General features: G+C 40.1%; 1 protein-coding gene across 5 annotated transcripts in view; it reads right to left on the bottom strand.

The window, feature by feature from the left end:
* GRHL2 (grainyhead like transcription factor 2) overlaps positions 1-25,635 on the bottom strand; it is a 157,843-nt gene that overhangs the window by 26,468 nt on the left and 105,740 nt on the right. For all 5 annotated transcript variants that reach the window (XM_072774067.1, XM_072774064.1, XM_072774065.1 and 2 more), the window contains 4 exons: positions 16,467-16,625; positions 10,136-10,223; positions 9,535-9,674; positions 5,058-5,089 (listed from right to left, as the gene is read on the bottom strand). In XM_072774067.1, coding sequence (XP_072630168.1) covers positions 5,058-5,089; positions 9,535-9,674; positions 10,136-10,223; positions 16,467-16,625 — 419 coding nt within the window. The remainder of the gene's footprint in view (positions 1-5,057; positions 5,090-9,534; positions 9,675-10,135; positions 10,224-16,466; positions 16,626-25,635) is intronic.

Raw genomic sequence — 25,635 nt, 5'->3', positions numbered from 1 at the left:
ATATAAAATGTCCCTTGCCTATCATGCAGATTTGAGTATTACTGAGTGGGTTTTTTCAAAGCAATATATAAGAGTAAAAAATAAAAGTATATCCATTGAAAAGGGGGTAGGCTTCTTCCTTTTTTTTTTTTTTTTTTTAAGATTTTATTTATTCATGAGAGACACAGAGACATAGGCAGAGGGAGAAGCAGGCTCCCTCTGGGGAGCCTGATGTGGGACTTGATCCCAGGACTCTGGATCATGACTTGAGCAGAAGGCAGATGCTCAGCCACTGAGCCATCTGGGCATCCCAAGGGGTGGGCTTCTTAACAACTGCATATGGATCTGCCATTACTATGAAATAAAATTTTAATTAAAAACAATTGACAAGGGATCCCTGGGTGGCGCAGCGGTTTAGCGCCTGCCTTTGGCCCAGGGCGCGATCCTGGAGACCCAGGATCGAATCCCACGTCGGGCTCCCGGTGCATGGAGCCTGCTTCTCCCTCTGCCTGTGTCTCTGCCTCTCTCTCTCTCTGTGTGCCTATCATAAATAAATAATAAAAAAAAAAAAAAAAAAAAAAAAAAAAAAACAATTGACAATAAGAGGCAACATTGTGGCAGACACTTGTGTAACTATTTTAATGTTATAGGAACTAATATCTGTGGCTTCAGATAAATAAAATTTCTTAGGCTTGAAGATAAGGATCTGAAAAGTGCTGTATCTCTACTTCGACAGTAGTGAGATGACAGCAAACACATTATTTTAGTGATGCATATCAATTTTAGTGATAAGACACTATGTCAAAGATGAATTGTAAATAATTAAAAAAAAAGTGTTTCATAAGATGCAACACACATTTCTGAATTGTGTTACTCCTTAAACGTAGGTTAAGTTATATTAACAAAGTAAGTATCAATAAATCATTGATTCTTTTGGCGATATCCATAATGGTTTAACTATTCAAACTGGCCCCAAAGCTTTAATTTATGTTTTTAGCTCCTCCTTAGGAAATTGAGGAAGTTGTCCTTTATTTTTAGCCACCTTATAATTATGTTTTTGTGGTACAACAGAGCCCATCATACCTTACATTTCATAGTTTGCTTAGCATCATTGAGAAACTTATCAAAGTACTTGGAGCTCTGCAAAGGTGCTCCTTTAAAAAAAGTAGTGCAGAATTCTCAAAAATTTTATTTTGTGCTGATGAACACAGGCTGGTGACTTTTTAAATTTAGTACCATGGTGATTAAATGCACTCACTGGTGATAGATTAATAATATCTATCTTCCCCAAAAGGTATTAAATTTTTTAAAGATTTTATTTATTTACTTGAGAGAGAGAGCACAAGTGGGGAGGACAGAGGGAGAGAGAGGAGAGGGAGAAGCAGCTGCTTCTAGCTGCTCCCTAGCTGAGCAGGGAGCCCGAAGTAGGGCTCAATCCCAGGAACCTGAGATCATGGCCTGAGCCCAAGGCAGATGCTTACCCAACTGAGTCACCCAAGCACCCCATCAGGTAGGTATTATTTGCTATATTTAGATGAGACTCCAAAAAGTTGTTATATAAGTTACAAAGCTTATAAAGGCCTGATTCAAATCATGGCTGGTAGGCTCCAGAGCAGTGCTTCTCAAATACTGCTCAGCTTTAGAATAACCTAGGGACTTTAGAAGGTTCTCTGTACCTAAACTGCATCCCACGTCAAGTAAATCAAAATGCCTGGGGGTGTTACCTATATGTGAGTATTTTTCAACTCCCTGGGTGACTCCAAATTGCAGCAAGAGGCCTACCACTGAGAAGTGGCATCCAAAGCCTCTCTATCAAACTTGTAACCCCAGCCTACGAACAACCCGAGTGGAGTCTGTCGATGCTTAAACTCAGCACCAGAAGTCACCCCCAATACTCACTTTACCATCAAAGAGGCAGAAGCAAGCAGTGTTCCTCTATTTGTTCTGTTTAGGCACTTGGCAGATGACTGCTTCCAATCTACCTCATCTGCATTTTCTCTACTTTCCCCCTTTAATCACACTCAGATTTGCCAGCACTTCGGGCCAGCAGGCTGTATTTGTGAACAGGTATGTATCTGATCTGACCACCACATTGGCCTCGGAGTTGCAAGGGGTGGGGATGGGGGGACTGTGGTGTGCTTTAGCTGTGCTACCTCCTCTGGCTGGTGGTTGAGTGAATGCTGCTGTCTAGACTTAATCAGATGCTTTGGTATGTATTGATTTTGCAGGCCAGGGATAGCCCTAAAGGAGGCTATGCAAATGCCAGGGAAGGTGGCACTCCTCAGGGCTCAGTGAGCTGATCTCCTTAGCCAGGTACACTCATCTGGGCTTGTCACAATATGGGTTCCGAGCTCCAAAGGGTGAGCCAAGGGTGTATCAAGGCCAAAAAGCTATCACAACGAGGCCTGTCTCTGTGCCTCTTTGGCAGCCACAGTTCAAGAATTAAGAGGGTTAGGTGACGAGCACGATGGCTAAAAGCAGGAGTCAGCTAGACCGGGTTCCAATCCTGCCTCTACCACGGCCAGCTGTATGACTTAGAACACATTTCCCTGCTCATTACAAAGTGGAGGTAATTATAGCATCCTCCCCATAGAAATTTTGGGAGCATTCACTGCAACAATGCATATAAAGCACTTACTTAGTACAGTGCCTAGCCAGGATATCCAGTGAGTGTTAATTATTCCTTTTACATATAACAATAGCCAAGTACCAACCATGTATTAACACGGAGGCTCCAAGGCCACCCACAGTGTTCAACTGAACTCTAATTAGATGTGTAAGTGATGGAGACTCGGGCCTCAGGCTTCCTGATGATGCAATAACAGAGGGTAATTCTTACAGAGAGGCCAAGCCATGGGAGTCAGAAGCAAGTCAATTGGCTACCTAAATGTTGCCAACCTGCCAGGAAGGACAAAGGCTGAAGTCAACTTTTCTGCATGTGAAGCAGAGCTGGGGTCTCAGGCACTTCTCCCTTATGAGGTTAACTTCTTCCAGAGAAGAGAAGAGGAGAATGTTAGTGCTAGATCAGACCTCGAGGATCACCTCATATAAGATCCTCATTTTACAGCTGAGGAGATTGAGAGCCAGAGGTCAAGGAGCCAGCCCAAGGCCTCACATCGGTAAGCAATGGCCCTGGAGTAGAATGTGGGCTTCCTAAGCTCAGAGCCACTGTTCTTTCCATGACACCACACTGTCCCTTGTAAAATACGTGAGCAGCAGATTAGAATCCAATAGTGCTAATGTTTCTGCTCATTCCAGCCACTGGGAATACATTACCTATGTGCCAAGATAAAAAGAATAATCCAATTAGGTATTTTGAAAATTCAGAACTCTGAATTTAGAGGTTAGATCCTGGACAAGGTTCTGCTCTTAACCAGCTGGGGGATTCTTTGACTCCTTTGTGATTCTCTATCCTTTAGGCCAGAGGGTGGCACACTTTTTCTGCAAAGGGACAGATGAGCAAATATTTAGCCCACACCGGTTTCTGCGGCAATTATTCCACTTTGCTGTTGTAGCACCAAGGCAGCCACAGGTAAGACATAATAGAATTAACAGGGTTGTGTTCCAATTAAACTTAATGGACACTTGAATCTCATTTATTTTTCACATGTCGCACAATATTATTCTTCTTTTGGATTTTTTTTTCAGCCATTTAAAAATGTTTGCAGACAGGGGCACGTGAGTGGCTCAGTTGGTTAAGCATCCAATTCTTGATATCAGCTCAGGTATTGATCTCAGGGTCATGAGTTCAAGCCCTGCATTGGGCTTCACGTTTTGTGTGGAGCCTATTTTTTTTAAAAAAAGTTTGCAGACTGTACAAAAATAGACAATGGGTTGATTTGGTTCTCAGGCTGTAGTTTAAAACTCTGCTCTAGGAAATGAACTCAGCAATATCTGTTCTACTTACTTCATCTTGAAATGTTTTATAAATAAAGATATTCATTGTATAACCATAGGGATGCTCTGGTTTGACTATCATCTGAAAAAATGATCTAGAGATTTTATATAGATATACCACAAACCACAAGTTTAGTTGTATATATGTAATGTAACATAGATATTGAAAAATGAATGTAGTTCTAGATTGCTTTAAAAGAAAAATAGGGTGTGGGTCACAAGAAGAAATTATCTCAATATCATCTCCAACTCATGTGGTTGAGAACAGATACTTATTTCTGAGAACCAATTCTAAGGAAATGATTAGAAATTTGGTGGTATCCCCTGGAATGCAGATGTTGAAGTGTAATAATAGGAATGGATGGGGCTTTTCTAAAAAGCAGAACTAGAGCCCATAGGTGGAAGCCAAAAGAAGGTGGACATCAGTGTAATAGATAAACTAACTTTCTGAGAGCTGCAACTGTCCAATGGTGTCATGAGCTACCTTACATACAGTGAGAGTATTCAAGTAGAAGCTGGCTGACTACCTACCCAAAATGTGGTGTACCATGTTACACTGCCTAGAAGAGAGGGTTAGCTAAATGACCTTGAAGATTCCTTTTTGTTTCTAAAATTCTAAGAGGGTATAAAGTGAGTAAATACACAGAAAGCACTATGCAAGACACCTGGGAGCCTTAGTGACCTGACGTAAACCCTCTCTTACCTACAATCCCAAGGACAGGGACTAGGCTCTCAGCTTGCCTAGTTTCATTCACACCAGCCTCACCACTGACCCCCAGGATCAGTTTCCCAGAGTGAGGGCTTCAAGAGGTTTGTGTGGGTGACCAGAGCACTACAAAGCAGGGTAGGCTGTCTCCCTGGTTTCCACCTCAAGCCCACCTTGATCCTGCATTGGGGCCAGAGATTTCAGTAATTGGACTATTGGTGAAAAAGTAGAATTAAAGAGATGTGTCACTTAGAAAAACAGCTAGTTATTCAAAGGCAGATCACAGGAGGGAGAGAGATATAAAGAAAGGCTTGGAAGGAGAACAGCATTTCCCCAGCCTTCGTCTCAGACAGTTCTCAAGAGTCAAGCCTTTCTCATTTCTCAGTCCTAAGTTCATGGTTATCCTGTACTCCAAGAGCCATGGCTACTGACATGAACTGACTTTGGGTGAAAAGTGAAAGAACTGAGTGCTTACCCTTCTCGTTCATCATCCGTGTTGTAATACATCTGTGGGAACAAAACAACAGTCTTACTATAGGTCAGACACAAGAAATGGAAATATATTACGTGATGCACATACTTTCCTAGGCTCTTACACTGTCTTAAAAAGACAAAAGGCAAATCTGTTTAATGATGCCTAAGTGTGTGTGTGTGTGTCCAAGGAAAGACAAATTTAACCTCATATTCTCTCTAGGGTTAATTCTTGGGTTTTAAGGAAGTAAAGTTGGAAATCTGATTATTTCTAGCTCAAGTCATTCTGATCAGACTATCTACAGTTCTAAGCCAGCTCTTGCCTTTGACATTAAAGAAGTATTTTAGCAGGATCTAAAAATCATTGTTTAGAAAGGCTCTGGGGCAAGGCCTGTGAGTAACCAATTCCATTGGGTCCATGGGTGAGCAAGCTATAGATACTGTACTCTGGCAAGGCAGGGGAGCAAGAGAGTCCTATGGCAATGCAGCAGAAACCCCAGGCCTCTGTGTGTTCCCCAAAAGGGCCTGGGCTGTCCTGGCATCCCACAACCACAAACACTTAGAGTCAACTGTCTTCGGGCTGGGAAAAGATCATATAGCTCTAGGAGGTCCTCCTGGTCAGAAGACCCCTGAGAATAGATTTCTTAGGTGGTCAGCATGGTTGCAGGCAGAATCAGATTTAAAGAAATTATGCAGCATCCTTATTATTTTATGAAACTACAGAAATCCAGAAGGGAACTGCTATGTATGTAGATCCTTTTGGGCCAATTATTTATAAAAATTAATTGTGGGCCTTTCTTGAGCTTTATCTATGTGCTTCTGGATCATTTTTGTTTGGGACAATACTCAAGTTAGCATCAGACATTTACACTTTAACTTCAAAGTGATTTGTGGTGCTAGTATACCTCATCACTGCCCCTGCCCCAGTTGCCTGGGAGAAAAGCTCTGCCTAGACTGACACCCTCCCTACACACTTTCTTAAAGGCTCCTGGCAGTTCCTGGGATGCCACCACTCCCAGACTTTGCTATATAATGAAGCTGGTTACCTGGAACTCCTTGGGTATGAGTCATTCTAGTCATTAGTCAGATTTCCACAGGGAACTTTCCTCTTGAAAATCTTTTGTATCTATTGTTGTATTGTATACTTTGTTTCTTTTTAACACAAAATAGCAAAGGTAAGATGTTTTCTTCCACCATATCCCAAATTTCAATGTGGCATTGGAGCATCTGCCACTGTGACGTTCTAGAAATGCGACTATTTCAGTGCATATGGAATGACACACATGAGTGAGGGAGCCTGGGTCATATCACTGGTCACACAACTGAATTTTCTGGAAAAAGCTCCTGATGTTGGCCTGATTTTTGCCAATTTCTTTAAATGCAGCATAATGTATCTGCCCTGTCTGACTATATGACAGGGTCATGGAGGGCTCCCTGCAAGTTAACTGGTGACCTCAAATGAAGCAGCCTTCTCTTAAGTGTTTTCCTGCCCTCTTGAATGCTCTCTACGACACTGTCCCTATCATGTTCCTTGCATTGTCACTTCTCTCCCTCAACCCACTGTTTCTTCCTTGTGGGCTGTAGGCCTTATTGCAGGAATTTAATTTTTAGACTATTTCTCAAATTTTAGAATGCATAAAAAATATCTGGAGATTGTTATAAATGTGAATTCCTGGAACCCTCTTCAGAGATTTTGATTCAAAAGACTTGGAATGGAACTTAGGAGCCTGAATTCTTAGCAAGCACTCCTGTGGTTTGGGAGAAGTCCGTTTACAAACTACAACTGGGAAGACTGCTCCATAGGGCACGAGGGAGGAGCAAAGTCCTCCTTGGGTTCAGGTTCCTTGAGGAAGTCTGACCAGAAAGATGACGCCTCTGTATCTCACAATTTCTCCAAACTTCCCTTATCACTTGTTTTTAAAGGCATTCCAGAGAAAAGCCTCGGTGACTATCTGGGATTTAATGTGAAGAGAAAGAGACTAACAACAATTTCCACGGTGCCTGCACATTGGGTTCATTCCCTGATTTTAGTTTTTGACAATTATCTGATGATTCCAACCCACATGTGAATCGATGAGATAATGGAAAAGGGAACATGTGGGCTGGCAGTGAAAACACCTACTCCCCCACCCATGTTCTTGGAATTGCTGTGCCACAGCTCATGAGCCCTCAACATGACAGGGGCGGGGGGGTCTCACTGACCCTAAGAGCTGAAGAGCTGAACACTTTCCAGCTGTGCAGTTTTGATGTTGCTGCACACCAACACCTACCTCTCCCCTCACCCCCAACCCTCGACCCCATATTTTGACAGGCTAATGCTGGATCTTGTTTGGCATGTTAAGTCAGCCACTCCCTGTCCCACACCCACTTCTAACTTTATAGCACTGCTGGCTTCCCTCCTGCCTTCAAACCCATCTCCCTATTTTCTAGCTCTTCCAAGAAAAGGTAGACTTTCAGTCCCAGCCAGCCACTGTAGGTGCTCCTGACCTTGGCCAAGTAAGTTGATCAACCATAGAATATTCACGCGTTGTTCCAGAGCACAGTGGACTGTGTTCCTTTGCTGCCCAGAGATAAGGCAGGCTCCGTCTCTGACCCCTGTAATTCTGCCTCCAAGGCCACAGGGGAAGCCTGAGGGCTCTGTAAGGGTGGCCCCGGACTGTAGAACTTAACTTCGCCAGAGGCCTGGGGGCACTGCCTGAGCTGCTTTGCAATCACTAAAACCAAAAAACTGTAAAGGCTACATTTTCCTTCCGATTTGGCCATAGGCTAGGAATCCAGCTCGATTTGGCCACAGGCTAGAAATCCAGTTCGGACATGGAGAGGCCAATGAGGCCAATGAGGCCAGTAAACTCAAGAGTCGTGAGCAGCCAGATTTGGTCACTGCTCCTCTGAAGAGTCATTTACAGCTTTGTATATTTCAGGGACTCGTTGCCAAGAGAACAGGTCAGGCTGTCAGCTTTGACACAGAGCCAAAGCCAGAATCATGACGGTGAACAGTAAGAACAATTTAACTCAATTGTCCCTTCTTCTGGAAAGTGTAGATACCCAGCTTCACAAAATCCTATGGGGCTAAGACTGTAAATATACAAATCACCATATTCTTGGGAATTAAAAAAATAAATAGAATGAGGTGCTGGCACTCATAGCTTGCTAAATCCTAACATTCCTCTTCTGCCTTGTGTCCTTGTTCCTATCAAACAAGTAAGACAAGAAAGGAATGTTAAATTAATTTCTAGTGGAATGCACTCTAAGAAAAAACTATAGGTATTTTGTTACCATGTTATGTCATGAACAGCAACAAAGAAGCCCAGTTGTGTAAGTACTTTGTCTCATACCTATATGAAACAACGTGGGGAGGGACAATATATTCTTAAGAAAGAACAAGTTGAGACAATAATGATTTCTCCTCCTGACTAAGGTCAATTCCACTGAGTGTCTGAACACTTGGAATGGAAGAAAAACCTGAGTATGTCGGTATGCTCCTATTCTCAAAACAAACTCTTCCTCAGAGGATTCTGAGTTTAAAAGAAAACTAGCCCATACACGATGCACTAAAACCTAACTGATTTAGTGAAAGACAAATCTGGCTAATGCTAGGGAGGTTCTTTTCTTCAATTCTATTTTATCACATAAAATACTAAATCCTAAAAATACTAAAGAAAGAAAAATCATCCATCACATAATCCTACTCATCAAGTGTTGGCAATTTTTCTTGTTACCTGCAAGCTCAGGTATATATCTAGATTCATGGTACAGACACAAACAGGTATTCTAATTTTTTCTTACACTGAACATTATCATAACTAGCTCCTATGTTGCTACATAATTTCTGTAATTATAATTTTAGTGGCCACATAATATTCCATCAACTTGAGCTACCATAATGAGTTAATTATTGGGTGTTTATGTTATTTTAATTTTAGTCTTTAATTTTGCTTGTAGGTATGACTAGAAGACAGGAATTACTTTTAAAAAGGCTTGTCTACAATCTCATTTTTCTTTCGGTGTGAAGTGACTCACCTATTCAATGAAAACTGTTAATTTACTAAGGGAAAAACTGCTTATATGGTTTTATGTAATCAAAAAGTGTTTCCTTTTGGGCAACTTTCTGAAGTTATAGGTGCAGTTCAACTTCCCACCATCAGGTGGAGCTCTACTGCACCAGGCGCATCCCACATGACCAGAGCCACAACACAAAACTTCCTCAGGTTATCAGCCTCCTTACTTTCTTCCCCTTCACTGCTTTGTCAACACTTCACTACTATCAGCTCACTCTCTTCTTCCCCAAACTAAGTCAGTTTCCTCTCCTGAGACATTCCTTTCTATTAAAATCCATTTTCTTATGGAATGACTGACTTTTCGTGGAATGCATGGAGTGCAGGTGCTATTTTCAAGGTCATCACGGTGTGATGGGACTGTCTTAAGGCTCCACCGGCCCCAGGGGGAGGGACGGCAGGTGGATGTTAGCAGGTAGAGCCTACCTGTCCTGTCCTCTGCAGATTTGCAAAGTGAACATCAGGTATGAAGAGGACTGGCTGCGAGTGCAGGTCAGGCATCGTTTTGAAGTAGGTGATGTCGCTTTTCTTCTGTAACGGTATTGCCGCCAACTTCCCATCAGAGGCTGGATGTAAGAGGGTTATGCATGACTAGAAACTCTTAGCTGTGAGCCCTAGCCTGAGTTCCCTGTTTTCTCCTCCAAATCTTTCCAAAAGCCACAGATGTGAACAGACTTTATCACCCCCTCTTCCACTGCCAAAACAACAAAGAGAGCGTGAACTTCGGGTGAGCACTCCTGAGCTGGAGCCCCTCATGCCCTTCTGTCCCTCTCTGTACCCAAGGTTCCTTGTCTGGAGGAGGAAGATGTTGGTCTCCGTGAGATTACAAAGTCCCTCCCAGCGCAAACAATCTATGGTTACATGATTCCATCTGCTTCTCACAGAGACCACGCATCCAGGCTTCGCAGCTAGGGAAGACAAGCCATCCCTCACAGGCCCATGGTTTTACCCACCATCCACTTCTTCCCACCTGTTCCCCTAGTGGACGTGGCCTGGCCAGAGCCCACCCCTCCTCAGCAACACTCACAGCTGTTGCACTGGGTTTGGGAGGCCTGGCCTTTCCCCTTCTTCCTGTTCTGCTTCCTCTCTTCGTCTCGGATTTTCCTTTCTGCTCCCTGACAGGGAAAAGCAAACAACGCCAGGTATGTTATTAGAGCATGCCAACACAGTGTCCACAGACGTGTCTCCAGGATAAGAAACAAACTGGGGGGTGAAGGGAGAGTGGGCAGCTCCACTGCTGCCCCTCCTGGGAGATCAGACCTCGGTTCTGAAGCTGAGACAGAACCTTATATATCTGTACCACATTTCGACCTCGGAGTGATGCCACTTCTTGTGGATTTCCCCCTTTTTTTGAAATCCTGTCTATTGATACAACTTCAATTTTGAATCCATACAGAAAGACCCAGCCCAAGTTCCTATCACAGTGAGGCTGCTTAAGTAACTTTAGTGATTATAATAAAATGTCGTTAAGATAAAGCATTGGTCTGTTAACATCATTCCTACGCACAGAGAGAGCATGAAAGTTGAGTGTGAATTCCCTATAAAACTTTCCCTTTGCTTGATGTCATGAAACTTTTAAAAATCATTACAGTAGGGATCCCTGGGTGGTGCAGCGGTTTGGCACCTGCCTTTGGCCCAGGGCGCGATCCCGGAGACCCGGGATCGAGTCCCACATCGGGCTCCCGGTGCATGGAGCCTGCTTCTCCCTCTGCCTGTGTCTCTGCCTCTCTCTCTCTCTCTGTGACTATCATAAATTTAAAAAAAAAAAATTTAAAAAAAATCATTACAGTAGTGGAAATGAGGAAGGACCTAAGGAAACTACACAAGATGTATGATCGCTTTGCATGTACAAGTATGATTTTGGTTTTTGTTTTAATGTGTTCACAAGTGCTTGGAGATGGTGCTTGTTCAACCAAATAGGAAAAAAGTTTGATCTATTCACCTCCTTTCCACTCCTCTGTTCCTGATAATCTGACCTTATCATTGGCTTCTCTTGCTAGCTTTCTACCCTCTGTAACCAACTGACCATCACCTAATATCTCTTTCCTTCTTGGCCTACAAGGATTCCCTGACATCATTATCATTATTATTGTCACTCTTCTGTGCCAGCTTTGCCAACTCATTTTCTTCTTCTCACCCTTTCAAATACAGATGTTCCAATGGTTTTCTTTTCCCTTCTCTTTCTCCTTTCTTGCTGCAGAAGAGTTCGGCTGCACCTCTATTTCCATGATGCTCTAGACAGGTGACATCCAGACACACACCCCAGACTAGACTCCTCCCCTAGATTTCGGATGTGCATTTACAGTTCCTTCCCTTTGTGACAGTATAGGTGAGGAGTGGTGAAGCATGTGCTGGCTGGCAGCCTCTAGTTAAAAACTGTCCCTAACTCATCTCACACAAAAAAGATTTGAAAATATAAAAATTTAATCCAGTTATAAAAAAAAAAAAAGTCAATTAAAAGGCAAAGGACAAACTGGTGAAAATAGTTGCAACAAAATAATGCATAAAGTATTAAATCCTTAATATAAATAATGATTCAAATTTAAAAGACAACTAATACACCACTTTAAAAAATGGACCAGAGCCATGAAATAGACACTTCCAGAAAAAGACATACAAACCTTTGATTAAAACACAGAGATACATGTTTTGCTTATCAAATTAGCTTTAAAAAAAAAAAAAAAAAAAAGATTCCCAATTCTGGCCAAAGTAAATCCATGACACAAGAGATTTGGACACATGTGGGCAATGAAAGCTTCATAAAGGAGATAGCATTAGAGCTAATTCTTGAAAAATGAGTAATTATAACTAATATTTACATAGCACTTACTCTGTGCCAGGTGAGTTCTAAGAGCTTTACATAGATAAGATCTGGACAGATATAATAGTTTAGCCAGATATTTTAAAGATGTTTTTATGTCAAAAAACTTCTTACTACAAAAAGGGGGTAATTATTTTATAGTGCTTCATTTTAAAGTTTTGAATTGTCATTTATAATTATAAACCATGGAGATGTAGAAGAAGAGGGATTTAAAAATATAGAAATACATCCTTTGGAAGTTTCTTTATAATATATTAAGGTTTTGCAGAGTTTTGTATCTAGATAATATATAATATTTTGAAAAAAACAAACTGTTAATGTACAGACATGGCCTTGTTGAAATTGGTATGAGATATAACCTATCATTCATTTTTTGTTGAGTCCATATAAGACGTTTTTCTATGTACTTGGAGTTCTCTACAACATATTATTTAATACAAATAAAAATTTAAAACTTTATCTATCTACATAAATTATGACTCACTGTAGATACACCCCAAGGTTTGTCAAGCAGTTTTATTTCTAAATTGGTGCTTTATTTTGTACTATTACTTTGAGGAAAAAGCCTGCAATTAATTTGTTCCAAGACTTACATATATTCAGTGTCAATTTTTAGGCAATAAAGTAACCTGATTATTATTTGACAGGCATTCTTTGATATGCCAAACCAAATGGATCAACATAAAACCTACAGTGGCTCCCTACAGAGCCTAATCTTGGTGCCATGTCTATATAAGAAATCTCCTGCCCAGAATGCTCAGATATCATCAGCATGACAAAACAAGTCTGGATAGTACCCAAACATTTCTAGGAGAACCACAGCTCCCATTTCTAAAATAAAGCTTTGACTTCACAATATAACTTTCCAGAAGCTTAGATACTTTTAATTAAGGTGGAGAAAGCTTCCTTGAACATGACCTTCCATGAATTCCTTTACTTCCCTTGAATATTTGGGACCTAAAGCTTCTAAAAGATATTCTTTCCACTCTTATCAAAGTGCACAAAAGTTCAATTCTTCCAGAACAGTATAATTGGCTACAAAGACCAAATTTATCATTTAAAAATAACTTTCCTACCTAAATGTTCACTTTGGAGTCTTAGATTTAAAAAATATGCCTTAGGATTTCCTGATTATATTGTAATGTCTTGCCACCTTTTGAGAAGTGATGGTTAGCTTTGTTTTACTGCACACTTAAATAATTTCTCTTAAATTTAAGAATGTGTCCTTAACTAAATGAAAGTTGGCCAATGTACCAAGATGGTTTGCAGGGGCATCTTTAGCTTTTCATAATTTTCAACAGTCATCATCTCCAAATCTTTCCAAACAAGAATTAATAAAGAGAAAAAAACTATTATAAAAAAAGAACTTGGCTTTATTTCTCAAGTTTTACAAATTATGTACTTACTATTTACATTAATACAATTCTTGTTTTTCAGGAAAGCTAATGGAAGTAATTAAACATAGATATAAAGACATGAACGCAGGGTAGATATATAGACAGATTCCAAATTTTTTTAAATGCAAAAAAAATGCATTTCCATAGAAGTATAAAATATTAAAATAAAAATAGAGAAGGTCTTTATTTGATTCTCACAGGTGTGCTAATTATAAATCAAGCTGGAGGACTATAAATAGTGCAGAACTCCATCTGTTTACGAATCTTGACTGTGTCTGGGAAACAGGATTTTAAAATGGAATAGCTCTTACTTTTTTTGCTTTAGAGGAGAATTCAATCATTGGCATTTACATCCTCATTTAAAAGGGGTAAAAATTAAACATTTTCTCTTTGCATCTCCCAGGAGTAAGTTTTGTCTGGGTTTTGAAATTAGAGCTGCAAATATTACTGGCAAATTACAGCATAAGATTTTGTATCTGAGTTATTCGAAACTTTCCTAGCAGTTAAGGTTAATACACTCTGCTTGAGATTTCTTCCCTATCCTTAACATCAGGATAAGTAAGCTAAACACCACCCACTGGAAACACTTTATATCACTAGTTTCTCAGAGTTCTAGGACATAGCTGAACAACAATGTAACATTATCTATTTATCCTGCATGTTCCTTTTCTTTGAGTTTCAGTATTTATCATATCAACACTGTTGAAAAAAATAATTATATGAGCATTCCTTAAGGCCTCTCTTTCTCACCTTCAATTCCCAGCAGCAATGTAAAGGTAAATGGACTGCCCAGTGTCTCTATCCCATCCTTCCCTCCCTTCTCTCTGCCTGTAATCCCACGCCTTGTTTTCAAGGAGGAGATCCTCAGAGGAGGATTCTGCAACATTCCTTGCTGTATCTGGAATACAGTTGAGGATATTCAAACTATTTAAACGCTGTCTGTTTGTACTTTAAAAGCCCAATGTTATATGTCATTTGAAAATGCTTTCGTTAAAATAAAATGCTTTCGTAATGTTTAATATGCTAAATTAAAGATATTAACTGATTTTCGTTTGCTTTCTTTTGTTTTTAAAGGCTACCTTGGCTCTTTGTTGAGGTTTTGAATCATCAATTGTCATTTTGGCTTTTTATGTATACAGCTGTTTATTAATTCAAAGAGTATGGGTCTGGAATCAGACCTGCATTTGCATCCGGCTTCTCTACTTCTTTTCTGTGATGTGACTCTGGCAACTGACCCACTGTTTTTCTCATTTACACAACTGTGTCTATTGACTTAACTGGTCCCCCACGTTGTGAAGGCTACCTAACTGTCCCTGACCCGAGAGTGCTGTTGAAAAGTTTGATGGTAAGTTTCCTTACAAGTGACTTTTTATTCTATTCTATTTCTATTCTATTGCATTTTACTTAGATGCCTGAAGAATATTTCTAAAGTTTACTAAGTTAACAACTTGGTACTGATGATCCTGGGCCAATCTTCCCAAGTACTTAGTAGACTATTTAATATAGATATATTCATATATATATATAGTTTATATTTTAAGTTTTCCTGATTTATCATATTTTAGCATTTGTTTTGCTCCACTGTTTTAGTTTTCTCCCTCAAAGTTTCCTATTACATGTATACTGGATCTTCTTTACCTCTGTCCTATATTATTTTCTTTTGCATCTCATTTTTTATTCCTTATGATTTTTAAAATTTTGCCGCTTCAAATTGTATTTCTCTTAAGGCATTCTCTTGTATATTTATTCATTCTTGCTTTGCTTCTAGCATAGTCTTTACTTCTAAAATATTTTAATCTTTGATTTCTGAATTCTTTCACAAATCTTTTCAAATCATTCTATGCTCAAAACAACTCTGGAGTTTTTCTATGGGATTTATGTTGATCTTCATGACTTCTATGATTTTCTTAATTTCATTTAGCTCATTTTGGAACATTAAGCTGTAGGTGTCACCTGTTTCATGGGCAGGTACCCATTGCCCCCAGGGATGTCAGTCTGATTTTAATATCTTTTTTCATGAGACTCTGTTGGGATTCAACTCTTTTTCTTTTCTGATAGTCATTTTTAAGTAAAATGAGTGGACCAAGATCGTTCTGCCAGCTTCACAGCTCTCATGCTTTTTCTTCTTCTCTTCTGATGTGTTCACAAAGTGATAAAAAAAATATATCAAAAAAGTCTGTATTTCCTGAGATCTGTTTACTCTGTATCCTTTCTCCTCATCCTTTTTATTTGGAACTTCTCTTTCCTTTTTTTGGAGGAGTAGAGGGAGTCCGATTTAACTTGGATTCTACTCCCAGCAGCTTTTCCTCAGAGCAGAGTTTTGCCCTAGAAGGGAACTTTATTTTATAACTTTCCAGAGTTTTCAGAGCCCCAACACTTCAACGTTCCATCCCTTTGCATCTATCAACAATAGCAAATTGGAGTCTACAGAATCTGAATCTTTCCACCCTTGTTTCACATGCTATCCTTGGATGGCACACTTCACTCCCTAGTGAGTACCTTGGGGCAATTTTATAGGTTTCCTGTTCTCTGGTTATCACGTAGCCCCATTGCTTTCCCTTATGATGCTGGTATCATACAGGTCTCAAAACTATTGCTGTTTAGTCCCACTTATATTTGGGATTTGTCAGGATCTCATGTCACATAATTATAGGATTTTAAGCTTTGCTATTTTAATTGCTCTATCTTCTTATGGTGGGATTCAGAGAGATTAAAAAACTGTATCTCCTCTTGAGTGCATGTTTACTAATGAACTTATTTCATAGGTGCCATTTCCATTTCCAAAAGCTCTAGATGAGACACCATTTAATTCATAAAATATACTGACATGCTCTGGGACAGGCTTATACCCAGTAAAAAGTATTAATCTATTATTTTACTTATCTAAGTGAATTAGACTCATAGCACAGTGCAATGTCAATCAGCCATTAAATTAGTGGTAAAATGATTGACTAAAAAAAAAAAAAAGTCAACTGATGACTCCCTGGATATCTAATATGAGTTGAAAATGAAAGGTTACAACTCCCAGTGTGCTTGATAAGGTGATTAACTTGACACCACTAGACAAGAGAAGTGACAAAGAGGAAATGTCATTACAAGTAATATCTAATAACAAAGATACCTTTATGATCTTTACTCACTTTGTCACAGAAGACCTTGATCTGGCAGTAAGCTCTATGAATGGGCTTATTGCTACGATTATTATAACTGTATGTATCAATCTGAATCATCAAAGGAAGTCCTTTCACCCCTTTCTGGGAGGAGAAATCTGTACTCAGGCAATTCACAGTGATGAAAATCTGAGGGTGGGAGAAAGAAAGGAAAAAGTTCAGAAGTCACCATAAAAAGGATCCATTATAAAAATGCATAAGCCTTAGACTTAGAAGCAAAATACTAAATAATCTCATAAGGACAGCTGAAGAATATTTGGATACTCTGAAATAAGAACATGCTGAGCACATAAAACATGATATATTACAGAATTTATGATTTAAATATATAAAAATTGTTGCTTTCACATTAAATCTTGAAATAGACATACTTTCCTTCAAGTGTGTCACAAAATCTTACTTCTTTTCAAACATGAATAAACCAGATGTGTAAAGCATTATCTCTGCAACATATTAAAGCTATAACTTCTAATTATATCACTTTCTCAAATCTCTGACCTGTGGGGGTCAAAACAAAAACAAAAACAAAACTCAATAGCATCTTCCCTTGCACACTACTGCACTGAAACAGTGATTTGTTTATATACCTGTTTTTCCTACCTGACTCTTAACTTTGAGATTCGAGACCACTTCTTAGATTTTTGTATTAGTGGTACCTAATTTACATATCAGTAAAGGACCACATCCATAGGAAGGCTAAGATGAAAGGTCTTTATGACATACTACTTAAGACCACCTTGTGAAACATGCCACAGACTCTCACTTTTCCAGCCACCATCTGAAAACAAGTGGCTAGAAATGATCTAATGATGGATACATTCATTTCATTCAATCATTCTTTTTATTCATTTGATTCTTCATTCATCCTGTAAACATCAACATAAGCCTACGGTGGGTCAAACACAACAGCATATACCTTAGGGACAGAGACGAAGGCCAGACCCCAGTTTCATGTAGTAGATAGTTCAAAAGGAAGATGAATAATCCAGTAAGAACCACCACAGGGTGGTCAAGGCTCTCCAATGAGAGCTGTGTACAGAGGCTATGAGAACATAGAACACAGCACCAAACCTGGAAGACATGTGTGAAACAGAACCATTGTAGACACTGGGATGAGATGATGGACTCCACAAATGCTTGTGAATTATTTAGGAATAGTAGAGAAAAAGAATGGCTAAAAATGAAAATGTTAAGTGACTCAGGGGAGCTGAGTGATAGAGACCACTGAGAAAGAGTACACCATGCCTGTTTCTCCTCCTGAGCTTGCAGGGCAAAAACAGACAATGCTGTCTGCGGCTCCTGGAGATGCCTTAACTACAGAGAACACTCATGCATGACACAAATATTTTTAAATACCTACTATGTTCCTGAGATTGCGCTAGGTACTAGCACGGATGCACTAGTTATGGTCCTATAATCACAGAAATCAGAGGCTAGGTGGGGAGAGAGAGGCAATATGATGGTGCCCTAAAGATTCTAATAACTTCATCAAATGCTCATCTATTTCTGGGTCAAACAAATAAAAGCAACTTTCCTGGGAACACTTGACTTCTTTTATTGTTATTACTGACAGCGGGGTTACCTTGGCCAGAATGTATAAACCACAGCTTTATGACCCCAAATCAGTGATCACTCTGGGGAGCTATGCAATTGCCCCTATTTTTGACCACATATTTCATAAAGAAATCTTCCTGTAAAAACTGTCATCCACAGGGGTCCTCGATGTAGACTGTTTTTTTGTACTCCCTCATAACATCTGCCTAGTACTACAGAAGCAGGAATAGAACAGTGTGTTCAGAGGCCCATTTCCTAAAGTATTAGGATTCACACTCAGGTCAGGTCAGTGTTCCCTTAACCACAGATGGGATGCCCCACTTCCAGGTAGCTGCCGCCGGTCTCTCAGGGCCTACAGGACACCTTCCCCCATGTCCGCTATGAAGCTGTCCCACTCTGCCTGCCTTTGAGTCTCTGCCAAATGGAATCACCCATATATCAGGCATAGTGGACCACACTCCGACAGGCAGGATGCAATATTAACGGTGACCTTTGTCAGCTCCAATCACAAGTAAGACAGCTGGGCTGATGGAACATATATATTTACAAGGGCCACTTGAGTAGGACAGATCCAACTGGCCATATGCTACAAGAAATAGGCTAACCCATCGTTGGAGGAATGGGAACAGCCAGCCACCCATAGTTAGAGTCTTTGAATGCCAAAAGAGCAACAACACAACTTGATTCTACCTAGACACGCTTACATTAGTTTCCTTTAATAGAAACAGATTCTTAGTGGAAGGTCCAATGGGCTCTCTTTGACTTGTGGCATCCTGGTTCTACAGAGTAAACAACATGAGAATCCGCCTTCTATGCTACGTGAGTTGGCAGCGCCCAGAATTATCCTAACAGGCAGGGATTTTATAGTAGAGTTGGTGCTGCTCTCCCCTCGCCTGGCTGCCTGAACCAATAGCAAAGCACAGTTTCAGTGCCTGATGGTATCAATCAGAGTCTTGCTGTGTTGCACTCAAAACCTACGTGGTTGAACTTTAACTGCAGTTAGGAGGTAGAGGGGTTGGGAAGGTATGGAAGGGCACTAACTAAAACCTTGGCTTGAGAACTGATAAGCATTTATTTGTTTCATCTTGCAAACCCAACCATGTCCCAGTTCCATGCACAACAGGCAAATGTGAAAGCCAATTTCTTGGAAGTTTATCTACAAAGCACTGTTTGCAAATGTGTATTACAGAAACTTAGGGAAAAGGTATGCTTTCCCCCTCTAAATGTTCATCCAAATATCAAGCACAGAAAATTCTTAACTCCAGTAGGAGCCCTGATTATGTAAAGAGCATATAGGGATCCCTAGGTGGCGCAGCGGTTTGGCGCCTGCCTTCGGCCTAGGGCGCAATCCTGGAGACCCGGGATCGAATCCCACATCGGGCTCCCAGTGCATGGAGCCTGCTTCTCCCTCTGCCTGTGTCTCTGCCTCTCTCTCTCTCTCTCTCTGTGACTATCATAAATAAATAAAAATTTAAAAAAAAAAAAGAGCATATATAAATGCCATGAAAATTGGGTCTGTCACCCAATAATTATGAATGTTACATATGTTCATATAACGTTTTCAAAGTCTCAGTCTTTAATTTTCCTATAATTTTGACAGTACATAATTTATTCTTTAGAAAAATATTAATTAAACCAGGTATATCTAGGCAGATAATAGATAGTATTTAAATTTTGTCATTGGTTCAAAAATCAATTCAGATACACTGTAATTTATTTGAGAAAGAGAGCATGAGCAGAGGGAATGGCAGGAGAGGGAGAAGCAGACTCCTTGCTGAGCAGGGAGCCCAATGCAGGGCTCAATCATGAGTTGAGAGACTGCTTGCTCTGAGATCATGACCTGAGCCAAAGGCAGATGCTTAACTCAGTGAGCCACTCAGGCACCCCACAATTGACATTTCTTAATAAAATATTTTTACATATGAATTGCAATTTCCATTTTATAGTTCCAACATTAAGACAAGTGACCTTCTCCAGATTATAGTAACCCTCAGTTGTGTACTGTGCATGTAGTAAGATTTATTAAAATAAATACAGATCAATGGGCTTTAGAATTACTACATTAACTTAATTATTAATTCCTAAGATTTTTTTTTCAAGAGCTTGTCTTTAAAATGAACAGGTCTGTCTTTGATTTAAAAAACAATTTGGGATTTAAAAAATCACAATGTCTCCGACTTGATGCAAAACATTTATTTTTTTCCTCTTTAAAACAACTGTAGGGGATCCCTGGGTGGCTCAGCGGTTTAGCGCCTGCCTTCGGACCAGGGCATGATCCTGGAGTCCCGGGATTGAGTCCCACATCGGGCTCCCTGCATGGAGCCTACTTCTCCCTCTGCCTGTGTCTCTCTCTCTCTCTCTGTGTCTCTCATGAATAAATAAATAAAATCTTAAAAAAAATAAAACAACTGTATTTTGCATCTTTAAGAATCTTCTACATAAAGACAGAGAAAGCTACTTATTTCCGTATATTGAGGCTCCGAAGAGCTCTTTTCCAAGAAATTGCACATGCATTAGCCTCCAAATTACAGCAACATAGCATACACCAAGATATCAGCATTTTCGATCTAAAACACAAATAATATATAAATACATAAGTGTTCTCTTGCCAATTTCCCCACTCTGTTTTCCTCTTGGTTCCCAAAATTATTAAAGACCATATGGATGGTTTTCTTAAACATCAGCAGTTTTCTTCTATTTTATATGATGGTATTTGGGTGCAGATGCAATGCCAAATTGAGACAGAAAGGCTAAAAGTAGATGATATGAACGTGTGGTATCTCAGCCTTGGGCATTCATTCATTGCTTTCATGCATTCATTTATCAAATATTTATCAATTATCTTCTGTCTATGCCTGGCATTATGCCACATAATGGAACACATGAATCTGTGTCTTAGGGTAGACTCCCTACCCTAAGAGAGGTTGCTATTTTGTGGAGGATCTAAGAAAGTCTTAGATTTACTGACACCTCCATTTATATAGCACTTTTAGGGGATGATTTAAAACCTGAAAATATACGTCTTTATCTTCTCCTACAGATACTCTGGGTATGCTTGTATATACATACATACATACACAGTGTATCATAGTTTTCCATATTCTTTTAGACCTCAACTTTTTCCATTTCAAGAACATACCAAGCCTATTCCCAGGTGACAGCCTCCACTATTTGTCATGCTCTCTATCCTCTATCTCCAATGCTGTCCTCACAGACTACCCCATACACTGTCAGCTCCTTCTTCTCATTCAGATTCCAGTCCAATGTCAACTTTTCAGAAATACTGGCTTTGACCAGCCCATCTAGAGTTGTCTTCCTCCTCCTCTTCCCATTTCAGCCCATGATCAGAAGCAAACTCTAATACCTTGCTCTTTTCTATTTTCTTCATAGTACTTAACATTGTTTGGATTTATCTTGTCGTTTATGTTTAATGCTTAATCTCCTGTCTGCTCCGTGAGGCTTCAAGCTCATAAGAGAAGGCCCTTGTCTGCCTCAAGGTCACTCTATTCCTAGTGCCAGTCCCATGACAGACACTCAACAAATATTTATCCAATGAATTAAGAGAAAATTACCTTCCTAAATACACATTTCCCCTTTATCCATGCTCTTGCCTTCATAAGCCAAATCTTCTAGGAGCTGGGATTGCTTCAAGTAGCTGAAGTCATCGAAATAATACAGCAGTAAGCTGCTCAGGCCAGTTTTATCCTTGAAATTTGTTATCTGTATACCAACACATGTAAATTGAGCACCAACTATATATTCAATATAAATATGTATGTGTATATATGTACATGTATATATGCCATGGAGGATGCTATTTATAGATGCTATGGGAAAAACAGAAGTGTACAGTACATGCCTATCCTCAAAGGAAATGAGGAATATAACAGTTTTTGCTACCGTGGAATGAATACCATTAGATACCAAACTGACAATCCCAGACTATACATGCAGTTAAGACTTCATGAAAAGGAGAGAAATCAGCAAGGTAGCCAGGGAAGATCTGATGTAGGAGTCTTGAGCTTAAAGACAGATGGATGCGACTCTGAAAAGAATGAAGAGGTCAGTCTAATGGGAGAGGAGGGTTTGTGTTGGGGAGGTTGAGAAGGAGCCTGAAGGGAACTGGTGAGGAAGAGGCCAACCAAGATGTTTATGTCTCTGTGATCAAGTAATGAACACCTGATGAGGTCAAGTGTATAATATCAGGGCCAGGACAGACAGAACTCTGGCCATAGTATCCAAAGTCCATGTTACAAAGAGGAAAAGGGGAATGATGGCTGAGCAAAGGCCACCAAGTTCAGAAGTAATTAGTGTTTGCACCCCTTTGAAAAGCCAGACTAATGGAGACAGAGGCAGGAAGCTAAATTGCTGGGGTGAGACGGGAGTTGGAGATGGAGAGAAGGCATCTCAGCTGAGAAGTCTGGCGGCAAGCAGCAGGGCCAAATGCAAGTGTTCTTCCAAGATGGAGGAGGTGTTCACACAATAAGAGAGGATGAATATAAGAGGCTGCAGAAAGGTAGAGTGTGGGACCTAAGAGCCTCGGAAGCAAAGATTAAATAGGATTGACTCAAAAGTGAAGTATTATAAGAAAAAAGTCAGAGCTTTCTCTGAAATCAGAAGCCAAGTGAGAGGAAAGCACAGAAGAAAGAAAGAAAGAAAGAAAGAAAGAAAGAAAGAAAGAAAGAAAGAAAGAAAGAAAGAAAGAGTACAGGAAACTCAAAATTATTATGTACCCAGTGTAGATCACAGCAGTGTGGCCTTGGACTAATTATTTCACCTTTCTGAGCCTCACTGGCCTCATTTTTAAATAGGTACAACAATCCCTACCTTGGTAGTGTGACACTTTAAAATGAGAGGGCGTTTTAAATTGTAAAGTGCTATGAAAATCGAAGGGAGTTTTTCCTCCTCACTATGGTGCCTATCTTCGCAGATACCTGGTCTCCCAGGTGCTCCTAGTCTCTGACCCCAAGCCTTTCCTCACCCCCAGGACACAGCCCATAGGCCATCCATTTTGCTCTCCAAACTGCCCCTGCAAGGCTGCTCTCAGATCTCAGTTCGAGTCTTCCTACCTCTCTGGATTCTCTCTCAAGGCATTTTGTGATGCTATCTCCAAATGGTATAAAGGCAGATTCATTAGCACTCTTGTTAATCTGAGCAAAAAAGATATTTAATGGAGATGAACTGATTTTAAAAGCAGAAAAACCTATCTCTGCACACCACTTTTAGAGGGATGGAGTCACAGGTTTTGACGGAGAAAGCAAGAGAGAAATCTCTCATGCAGAACCTTTATGGCTCTTCCGACTGCTGGTTTCTGCCATCGCGCTGTGTCACCTGAACACAGCTTGTGAAACAGCACCTCAGGATAAGGAAGAATGTGGGCCTTGCATAACAGTGGGTTGGGCTGTCTCACAAATAATGAGCTCCCGGTCAGAGGAAGAATGTCCGCAAGACTGAAAGATTTACTTACTCAACTTGCTGATCATTTATTATTATTGTGATCCTTTTCGGTTCATGCTTAATACTTAAAACTTGTACTGAGTCTGTAATACTATGGCACGAAATTCAAAAGGCACCCAGGTGCCTTTTAAAGAGTTAACCACACCCACCCTGCATAGCTCCCCAACCAACCGTTTCAGTTTCCCATGTATCCTTCTAAAAATATGCTACGCGATACATATTATTTTTATACAAATGGCACCACAGTAAACATACAATTCTGCACCTTGCTTTACTAAATACATTTTGAAAGATATCTTTTCTTTTTTAAAGAGCCATGAAATATGGAGTGATAATTTCTTTAACATTGGGTTGTTTCTAGTCTTTTCATCTTACAATGACACAATGCATGTCTTTCAACACAGATTGTGTACACGTGTGCATATAAATTATTGGCGGTATAGAGGCGTCACTGACTTTTTTAGTCTGACTTTTGTTCCTCATTATTTTACTGAAATCGCTTTCTTCAAGGCTAGCCTTCTCTATAGCAAATTTATAAGCAGGGATTCTCGAATGTAGTATGTATCCAGGAGTTCTTGTTAACATACAGATTATAGGGCCAGATCCCCAAGTTTCCAATTCAGTAGGTCTGAGATGAAAGATCCAAGTATTTGCATTTCTAACTCTTTCCCCAGTTGAGATGGATGATGCACGTGAGGGACCATGCTTTGGGAAACCACTGCCTACAGCACTGACTTCACTGCTCAGTTCTTCTCTCTCCACTTCCCCTGCCTCTCTCTTCTCCTGTACTCTTCCTCCTGACCATCCCTTCCTTGTCTGGTTCCTCCTCCAACATCCCTAACTGGGATGAGTCTTAAGTCCCATCCTTGACCCTCATTTGCCCACTGTCCAATTCTTTCTGTGGCAATCTCCTCCTCTTTCATGACTTCTATTCTCCCCTTTTTACAAACAATTCTGAACTTCTCTCCTGCTCCGTAATTCCCTGCTCTACTCTGCATCTTCGAGCACCCTGTTCTGCCACCTGGCATGCTCTTCTTTCCAACTTCCACATGCTTAAAATTACAACTGACCCTTAAGACACCGCTCCTAAGCCAAATCCTCCCCCACGTCTTCCCTGGAATCTTTAAGTGCTGGAGTATTTCCAAGGGAAGTATAAATGTGTGTGTGTGTGTGTGTGTGTGTGTGTGTGTGTAAGCGAGAAAAGATAAAGGAAATCTGGCAAAACATTAACAATGAGTCAGTCTCAGTGAAGGGTATGCGGCATCAATTGTATTATTTTTTTCAACTTTTCATTTGTAATTTTTTCAAGTAAAAAGTTGGGGACATTTTAAAATAAAAAACAGAGTTCTCTCCCTTTCCAGAACTTTCCCGGCACCTTAACTCTATTTTTATTAGCATCCTCATAACTCTTCCTCTCGAATTACATTAGTTACAGCTATGTCTTACTTCTTAATCTGGCCAAAATGTTCTCTGAGAGCAGACACTTTTGCCTGGCTTATCTGTCCATGAATTTCCACCACCTGGCCTAGCACACAATATGCAGCAGGCAAGTTGCTTCAAAGGAGTGACTGTCCCTTTGTTGGGGATGGTGTAGAATATATTACTGCTAGATCCTCCCCATACAAAAAGGCAGTATTCAAAGAGCACATGATTTAGACAGTCCAAAGGGGGAGTTCCATCTCTGCTGTGTGTTAGCTGTGCAACTTTAGTTAAGCTAACTAACCTCTCTGGGCTTCAAATTCTTCATTATTTAAATGCAAAGAAATGCTATCCACTTGAAATATGAATAGTGCATAATATATATAAAATACCTGGCAGGCTGCCTAGTATACAGTAATCACTGAGCAACATTAACTGTGGTACATGTGCATGTGTGCACGTGCACAAACACATACACACACCAGCCTGTGAAATCCAAATCTGTAACTTAATTCTGAGCACTTACAACAGCTCATGCATGGAAGTTACAGAGCCCTAAACAGAATTCAGTCCAGAAACCATGGATACACCACATCCTAACCAAAGATTAGGGGGCTGATTTCTTCAGTGAGATGCCTTCCACAGATTATTCCTTTTATATATGAATCAAGTCTAGCTTTATAGTTTTTCCTGCCATCCATTACCTTAT

Source organism: Canis lupus, chromosome 14 (assembly GCF_048164855.1).
Source record: "Canis lupus baileyi chromosome 14, mCanLup2.hap1, whole genome shotgun sequence".
NCBI lineage: Eukaryota > Metazoa > Chordata > Mammalia > Carnivora > Canidae > Canis > Canis lupus.
Note: the sequence above shows the minus strand (reverse complement) of the source record. Positions and strands in the feature narration are given on the sequence as shown.